General features: G+C 36.1%; 1 protein-coding gene across 3 annotated transcripts; it reads left to right on the top strand.

Annotated features, from left to right (window-relative positions):
• Positions 1–7,566: 7,566 nt before the first annotated feature.
• On the top strand, positions 7,567–8,745 carry LOC141829706 (zinc finger protein 7-like). Of its 3 annotated transcripts, none has more exons than XM_074717233.1 (2): positions 7,567–7,680; positions 7,855–8,745. In XM_074717233.1, the coding sequence occupies exon 2, from the start codon at positions 7,882–7,884 to the stop codon at positions 8,599–8,601; it is 720 nt and encodes a 239-aa protein (XP_074573334.1). In that variant the 5' UTR covers positions 7,567–7,680; positions 7,855–7,881; the 3' UTR covers positions 8,602–8,745. The 3 variants fall into 3 exon arrangements, with proteins under 3 accessions (XP_074573334.1, XP_074573333.1, XP_074573332.1); XM_074717232.1 differs by having other exon boundaries at positions 7,852–8,745; XM_074717231.1 differs by having other exon boundaries at positions 7,797–8,745.
• The last annotated feature ends 645 nt before the right edge of the window (positions 8,746–9,390 follow it).

The raw sequence follows: 9,390 nt of genomic DNA, 5'->3' as shown, positions 1-9,390 counted from the left end.
TGATTGGACTAACCGCCAAGGGAGCAAGACGGCAAAGATGGAGGGGGAAAAAGGTATGATTTTAAAAGTTAAATTTAAATTTCATATTATTTGTTTTAAGTGCAGGGAGAGAGGGCACTACAAAAATAAGTGCCCTACTCGTAAGATTCGGACGGCACCACCGGCGGCAAAGGAGCAACCGATGCCAGGAGCCCGGAGGAACAAAGAGCACATCCAGTGCTTCAAGTGCCGAAAACAAGGTCACTACAAGAATCGATGCCCGGAGAGGAAGACGGCGAAAAATCAGAATTAGGGGAAGCGATTCCGGTAAGTCAGTTAAATTACGAAAATACCCCTAGGTTGCATGAGCATGCTAGAATTTCTGTTTCTGCAAAATTAGATAATTTTGTAAATTTAGATAATTTTTCTGAAAAATTAGAAAAAGTCACCTTGAATAATTCGAACTTAGATAAATATGAAAATTTAGATAATTTAGAAAATTTAAATAAGATAAATTCAAATTTGAAAAAGTCAGATTTAAAATTATTAAATAATGATTTAAATAATTTGAATAATTCTAAATTAACTAAATTAGAAAATCCTAAAGAAACCTTATCTAATTCGGATAAAATAATTAATAATTCTGAATTAAATAATTCAAATATCACCGACTCAATTATTAATAATTCAAATTTAATTAAGTTAGAATTATCACAAATAAATAAAAAATTAAAGATAATTAGTAAATTTATATTAAATAAAAATTCAACTTTAACCAATTCAACTATTAATGATACAAATTTAATTGATTTAGATTATCCCAAATAAATAAAAAATTAGAGATAATTAATAAATTAAATTTAAATAAAAGTTCAACTAATTCAAATTTAACCAATTCAATTATTAATAATACAAATTTAATTAAGTTAGATTTATCTCGAATAAATAAAAAATTAAACCAACTCTTTAATTTATAAACTTTAAATAATTTAATTACAAAAATTAATAATAATTCAACTAAACAAAAATTAATAATAATCAAGATAAGGTGAACAAGTCAATTTTACTTAAAAATTCAAAATTAAAAATTCAAGATAATCCCAATAATAATAAAAATTCAAAATTCAACAAGTTTAATCCTAAAATTAATTTAATTAATAAATTTAATAAATTATGAAATAAATAAATTAAATTTAATTATAATTATAATGTACCGTTTAATTATGAAACATTAAATAACTCGAAGAATTAAATTCAATAATTCGAAATTAAAATCCTAAAATTTAGGAAAATATTTTTATAAATTTTAACAAGTCAAATTAAATCTTAAAACTCAAATTTATTAATCATTCAAACATAATTTAATTATTCAATTATTGCAAGGATTGAGCCCCGGGGAGCCGTCCTTTGCGAATAATTCGAGCTATAAATAATATAAATTAATAATGCAAACATAACTTAATCAATTAAAATTAAAATTAAATTAAATTAAAATTAAATTAAATTAAATTATTAAATTAAATTAAAATTAAATTAAATTAAATTAAAAATTAAAATTAAATTAAAAATTAAATTTAAATTTAAAATTTAAAATTCAAATTCAAACTTAAATTTAAAGTAAAACTTAAAAGCCACGAATCTAATTAAAAGAAATTACTTTTAATTATGAAACTAAATTAAAATGTTATCAAATTAAACCAATTAAATAAAATTCAAAGTGTGTCAAAGTGGGTTGACACGCTCGCGGGTCCACACGATATGTATCAAATCGAGAATTTGATACATTATTAGAAAGTAAAAACTATTGCTTGAATTGTTTGACTCATGCATATTTGCCATGACATGCATCTGCTTTATTTTAAATGCATATAACATGTCATGTCATCATGTTTACTTAACGCTTAATTTAGAACGGTTAGTTAAGGACACATGAATGGTTGATACTTGCCAACATAGTACCAGGGTGGGGCGAGATGATAGTACGTCAGGGAGGCTAGATAAAGTGGTCAAGAAGGGTAAGGAGTACCTGACTTGGTTCACGGAGTCGAACTGAACTGACCGAAGCTACCTCGCCACATCCTAGACTAGTTAGACCAAGGTTTTTCAATAAATTGGTTAAGTCCATAATTTCTTGAATTGATTCTGTCTAGGAAGTGGTCGTTGCTCCGATAACCAAGAAGGCCCCTTGCCTCGCCACAACCTGGGAATCAATTTTTGAAATGTGTACTTAATTGGTTGAAGGCTAAACCTGAATCTAACACAAGGTCAAACATTCATTAGAAATTAACCTAAATTTAATAAAGATAAAATTAACAACTCATCTCACATAACCCATAAGGTTACCCGTGTATGCCATGTATTGCAACACTTAGTACGGGTGAGATGATAAGGACAATTAAAGTACAACATTTTGAAAAAGTTTTCAAAAATTATTATAAATATTTTATAAAAATTATTTTTGAAAATTTGTTATTTTCTTGAGTTTCATGGTTGCTGGGTGTATCTATGCTATAACTTTTCAAAACATTATATATTTGAAAACTTGGTTGACCAACACATTAGACACAAGCCTTTAGGTCAACACTAAGTCTAAGAACCCTAAGACACATAGGCAGAAAATCCTTGTGGTCAACAAGGATGTCCTAAGAGAGTATCTAGTTCAGGGGGAGGTCATTCTTGAAAGATCATATTTTTTAAAAAGACCTCTTATTAACCTCTAAGACACTTAGGGAGATTGCCTTGTGGCTAACAAGGGGCCCTGTGGAAGTGTCAGATTTAGGGGGAGGTCTAAATCGAAAGAGTATAATTAATTTAAAATTATTTTTCTGAAAATAAATTTCAAAATTATTTTATACATTATTATTTTATCTGGGGCAAATCCTAACCAAGACATATAGGGAAGCTGCTTTGTGGTTAACAAAGAATCCTGAGGACGTGTCTGATTCAGGGGGAGTTTTTTTTGCAGTTTAATATGTCATTTCGATCATGACTCAAAATCTATATTTTAGATACTTTTCATAACCCTATAGGAATGCTATAGTGATGCCTACCTATAGTCTACCTTTTCAATCAAGAATATTGATACAAGGTCTTTGTGTCATTAAGAGTTTCAAAGTTTTTGAAACTTTGTATCAAAATTCAGTTTTAATAGGTAAAATATTTTTAAATTATTTTTCTCATATTATATATGTTATAAGTAATGATCATATGAAATTTCATGATTTTTCAATAAAAATTGAATTACTTATGTATTTTCGAAATTCGGATCTAAAAATCAATTTATCAGCCATCCGTTGACTGATTCAGATATCAGTCGACTGATGTGGCTGAAATTCTCTGATTTTGATCTTTTCTTGACTATTTGTGTATCCTTTGACCTACTATTCTTTGATGCATGTTCTAGGAGCATTGTTATGGTCTATAGGATTGATCAAACCTATACCTTAGGTACCACAAATTCATTATTGGTACTTGTTATAAGGAAAGTAGGGTTTTAGGGGGAGCATGTGTCAATATCAGTTTCATTAACATATACGGCTCCTTATTGGAAATTTACCCTACTTCTTATTTATTTTTACCTCCTTGTGCTTATATTCTTTTTGCTGTTAGTCAAAAAAGGAGAGAAGTAGGTTGTTTAAAGTTAGACTGTTAATGTCTTTATGCTATTAAAAGTGCTTTTATGTTGTTATTCATGCTTAGTGAATTCATGATTCATTTATTATCACTGAGGTTATTTGCTGTTGTTATATAATGCTGTATTAAAGACCTAACTTAAATAAATTTTTATCAAACATCAAAAAGGGAGAGATTGTTAGTGCAGTCTTGCCCCTATTGGAATTGAATTTTAATGTTTGGCTAAAATAAGTTTAAGTTAGACAATGTTGGTGATCTAACTTGTATGAATTGAGTTCACAGAAAAGTCCAGGGATGATGTCTTAGCAAAGGTGAAGTCTGGAGGCACGGCCTCTTGGCAAATGTGAAATCCCGGAGGCGTGACCTCTTGGCAAAGGGAGACTTAGCACGATGAAGCTGAGGGAAACGTCTCAAGCAAGTGCAAGGAAGGGTATGAGGCTTGTAGAAGACGTTTGAAGGCTTGTGTCAAGACTAAGGGATGAAGAAGGAAGCTGAAAGAGGATTTTCAGCTTGACCAGTCGACTGGTGACTTGATCCAGAAGCACACAGCAAGATTGGTCGAGTGATCTGCTTAGACCAGTCGACTGCCACCAGTTGACTGATGGATGAATCAGTCGACTGATAGATAACCGTTGGGCTGACAGCTGGAGAATTAAATGCTAATTAATTAGCCGTTGAAGCCCATCAGTCGACTGCTCCCTGAGCCAGTCGACTGATGTCAGAAATCTCATAAAAACACAGTTTGACGATTGGAGAAGCAACTATTCACTTTCTTTCATTCTTGCACGAACTCCAATCTTTGGAACTCTCATTCCTCTTCCTCTAAATGTCACTAGACATCTTTTGAAAGGAAGAGATCGATTTGTAAAGGTTTCTCCACCTTCAAAGAGTTCTTTGAGAAGGAGAAGGTATATAGTGGAAGATCGTGTGCTGTGTGTGGATCCTTGGATTAGTCACCTCGCAAGAGGTGGATACCAAGTAAATCGAACGTGTTAGCGTTGATCTTTTTCGTCTTGTTTTGTTTTGTGCTTCCGCTGACTATTTTGCAGGCAAGGACAAAAAATACTATTCACCCCCTCTAGCGAACGCACCGGTCCCAACACGAAGTTCTCGAACTGAGCTAAGTTCGAAGTTGGCTTTGACCTCTATCAAATCTTGACTTTTGACCTCCACCTAGATTTGACTATTGACTTAATTCTGGAAACAGCCTCTTGCCAAAGGCAAGGTAAGGCTGCGTACAATGGATCCTTTCCCCGGACCCCGCATGGCGGGAGCTTCGTGCACCGGGCTGCGCTTTTTTTTTTTATAATGTGATTCATTAAGCCACATGATGCTGCCTTCCATTTGGTTTTTGAGCCAATAATTAAATTTGCTTCACCATTTACAGTGCTTGAAACCTAATACTGGATAACCAAAAGTAGCATGAAGGGAAAAAAACAACTATTTTGCACAACAAATTGGCAGCATAAATAGTTAATTTCCTAACTAATCCTATCCTCATTAAAGACACTATCTTGAACCAAAGATCAGATCAAAAGTAAGTCAGTGGTGCTGTTGATTAATGCTTTTAAAAGACTCTTCATCAGCATGATCATAATGATTCAAATTTTTCAGAAATGTCTAAGTACAGCTAATCCTCTGTATTTTGCACTTCTTAATGATTTGTTTTCTTTTGTTAACTAAATGATCATAAATATATTTATCAAAAGGTGTGACAACTACAAGTCTACAAGTGAAGATGAATCCCTGTCTTTGATCTTTCCTGAGTCTATTTAGCTTCCTAAGTGTGTTTATCTTGGATAAGACTCTTTCTGATAGCACTCTCTTAGTTATATACAGCTAAATAATAGAAACCTCTCTTACTTTGCATCTCTTTCTGAAAAAAATGCTTCAAGTGTACAAGTGGAGTGACAACATTGATGGGACACATTTGGACCTCTATCCCTTCGATACGTGAAAGCAACTGAACAAAGTTGAGGGCAATAAACAAATAAAAGTAGAAAACAAAAAACAAAAAAAAAAAGTTGAGAATCCACTTTATCCTGGCACTGTCTTACCATGTAAACAAATGTATGTGGCTGCCCAAGCTATTCCGTCCTGACATCTAAAGATGTGTTATATTCCCAAACAGTGGTCCATGCATTTCAAAGGTGATTTGCTTCCACATATTGATTATCCCTAATATTTTATTCTTATCTTCATTTTTTTAGATAAATATATCAAATTAAGTTAAGTTTTAAAGAAGGACAAAGCAGCATTGCCCTGTTTCTGTTAAAGGTCCATGGTCCCTGCCCTGCCCTGTGGCCATTATGTCAAGGCTGAAGGGTCTTTCATTTTTGTTTGGTTTTGGGAAAAAGAGTAATACGTTTATATATGCAACTGTAGTTCTGAACATTAGAATTGATCAAATTTGGTGATGAACAAGTGAATGAGTGTGGTGGAGGGCAAATAGCCATTAATGCACTCATGCAGAAAGGATGGCTCCGATCAGGTATACTATCCAAAAGAAAAAAGAAAGCATTCCTTGTGCTTGTACAGCAGCTGTAACACCAGACTACTTGACCGAGAGCAGTGGATGTCATTAGTTTGCCAAGTGTTTAGGGCCACAAGGAATATATTATTAACCACTTTATCATTATGTAATGGAGATAAATATAAAAAAATTATGGTGATGGACTATTTGTCAGGACTCATCTATTCTTTTTGATTTACCTTCGGAGCTGGTTAAAAATTTAGTTGTGATCCAAGTGTAGTTCTATAAAGTCACCCCCCCCCCCCCCCCCCCCCCCCCCCCCCCTATCCCTCCTTTTCCAAATGGTTTAGATCAAACAAGTTTGTTGTTCCGTACCTTTTTTTATGATTTTGGATGAATAATTCACATCATATAGTGATAAACTTATGGATATGTGCATAATTGCGAGCCCTACTCTCTACGTTGTAATCAGACTTCACCAGAAACATGTCCTGCAAACAAACAAACAACAAACATTATAACAGTTTATCAATCTTCATTTTTCATTTTTTTTTCCTTTCTTTTGTTTGTCGAGGCTGCCTCGTTGGGAGTGAAGGTAACAATATGAATGCAAATTGATTTTCCTAGAGGTCAGTTGACATTTTTAGTTCAGTTTGGGGGTTTTGTTCGAGCAAAGCATACCAGCGCTAAAGGTTTAGTTACACATGCTTGTTTGGCATGCTCACGTGTCTAGTTGATTTGTGAACATGCCAGTCTAAGTTCGATACACAAAAAATTTAAAACAATAAAATTTTTAAAAGAATTTATTGGGGAATTTTATAATTTTTAGGTCAATTTCATACTCTTAAATTAAATGAAAATAGATCAAAATGCATTTAAATTAAATATTTTTTAAATTGATAGTTTTTTAAATATTTTATTATCCAAAATATTCAATTCTAAATTAGTTTAGGTTGTCTCAATATTGTTCACTCAACGCAATTCATTATGAATTTGAGATCTATATGCTTCCGGGGCATAGTTAAGTTGATTATGACGGAGCAGATTTGCTGAAGTAAGTAAAAGTCGAATTTCGATGAAGCTGAGACAATGCTCTCCTCCATTGTGACCAACTATAATTTTTCGATTTATCTTCTCACAGATGATCATGTGGACCGACCGTGTGGCACCGTTAGGATGCCAGATTTCGGCTGGGAGATATGTATGATCCAAAACAAGGCCGAGGCTGGGATTGAGTTGTGCGCACTCCGGACAGTTCAACACCTATAATACAGCCTCGACTTAGGTCGAGTCGTGGGCACTCCGGCCAATTCAACACCTCTAATTCAGCCTCGCTGAAGTCGAGTCGTGAGCACTCCGGTCAGTTCAGCATGCCTCTAATTTGGGTTAGCAGTATCCACGCGTACCCACCACACTGCTAGTTGCTCTAATCTCACCCAACTTCTTGTTTTCATAATTGAAGATATACTCTGACCTCACAACTCTATCTTCTCCTTTTCCCTTTTTGTACCATAAGAAGCTGGAGAACCAGAAGCAGAACCATGGCGTTACAACGAGTGCGAGATAGATGAAAACACATCCAACTTCCTTTCTGGGTATGTTTCCGCTTCATGCCAATTCCTTTTAATTTTCACGCAAAATCCAGGCACATGGTTGTCCAAATTATTTGCTTCTCAACTTTCTCCTATGATTCGTGCTTTACGAGGTTCAGTTTGCTTGATGACGAGCTCATGTGGCAGAAAATTTCTCTGAATCTGTTGATGCAGCAGCTGTTTTGAAGAGCAACGTGACTGAACATGAGCAACTCCAAGCAAGAAGCATCGCTGGACGCCTTCGAGGTGAGGAGCCAGGTGGCTTCCAACCTGGGCATCCATGACTCCCCTTCCCCGCCTCTAGCTCCCTGCAAGGAGGACGGCCCCCTCTCCCTCGATCTCTCCCTCACGATCAGCAACCCCGACGAGGCGACCGTCCACCAGACCGTCGCGAGCACGAGCGAAAGCAGCAGCAGCGAGTCGCAAGCCGCTCGCGGGCCCAATTCGCAGAGAGTCTTCTCCTGCAACTACTGCAAGCGCAAGTTCTTCAGCTCTCAGGCCCTGGGCGGCCACCAGAACGCCCACAAGAGGGAGCGCTCGCTCGCCAAGCGCGCGGTTCGGATAGAGTCCCTCCCCTACGCTTACGCCAGCATCGCCTCGCTGCCCCTCTACGGCTCTGCGATCCACTCGTTGGGAATTCAAGCTCACTCCTCCGTGCATCATGGAGTGGCGAAGTGGAAGGAGAGCAATGGGAGCAGAATGGACGGGAGAGGTTTGATGGAGCCAATCAGGCCAGTGTTTGTGGAAGATGAGGAGGTGGATTTTTGCTGGCCTGGGAGCTTCAGGCCAATGGTGAACGCAAGCTGTGAGATAATTAGGAGTTCAGATTTGCTGACTTCAGTTGATCACCAGCTGCAGCGGCAAGCAGGGGAGGAGGAGGAAGAGGAGGAGGAGGAGGAGCCTGATCTCACTCTCAGGCTCTAACTCATGGATAATTTGTCATATTTTCAAGATGTTGTTCTAAGGCATTCTTTTCTTTTCTTTTTCTCTTGATGCAGTGTACAATTTTGTGCATATGTACAGAATTAAAGTATGCCTGGTGTTGTTAGTTACCTGCATTTTTTAAAAGAAAATATGTTATTAACTAGCATTTTTGTTTACTATGCCAAACAATTTCAAATAATGAAGCTTGCTCGAGCATGGACTAGGGAAGGTCGAGCTCACAAGTACCACTGATGTGGTTTAGGGAATGTGCTTCCACCTCGACTGAGATGACAATTTGCCTGAACCCCTCTGATCTTGTTTGGGCTATACATGGTGTGCTTGATAACTCAAAGTGTTCTCGATTAGCCTATCTACATGTTTGACTAAGCCAAAGTTGATTTCCGCGGCAACAAAGGCACGGACAAGCAAGTTTCAGTTCAAGGTTACTCTCACAAATTGCTTAGCTCTAAGAGTTCTCTTTTATAGGCCTTGAGAACTATTTGTAGTCATTACCTTCACCCCGGTATCCATCTTCTTCCTCAATGGCACACTCCAAAGCAAGTAGCTGTCGCCGGTGTGTTGCATCCTCATTAGCTTGAGGTGTTGCTCCGCCTTCTTTACACCCCACACTTGCATGCCCTACACTACTAATCAATGTAATTATATCGATGTCGAGTGCTTTATTTCTTTGTGATTTGTTCTTAAGAAATAGTTATCTTTAACAATATGATAAAAATACAAATTATGAACATAAAGGGAAGTCCATAATCTACGAGGAAAACAATATGT

Source organism: Curcuma longa, chromosome 5 (assembly GCF_044706935.1).
Source record: "Curcuma longa cultivar G26 ecotype Majalengka, Jawa Barat chromosome 5, ITB_CL_G26_1.1, whole genome shotgun sequence".
Classification (NCBI taxonomy): Eukaryota; Viridiplantae; Streptophyta; class Magnoliopsida; order Zingiberales; family Zingiberaceae; genus Curcuma; species Curcuma longa.
Note: the sequence above shows the minus strand (reverse complement) of the source record. Positions and strands in the feature narration are given on the sequence as shown.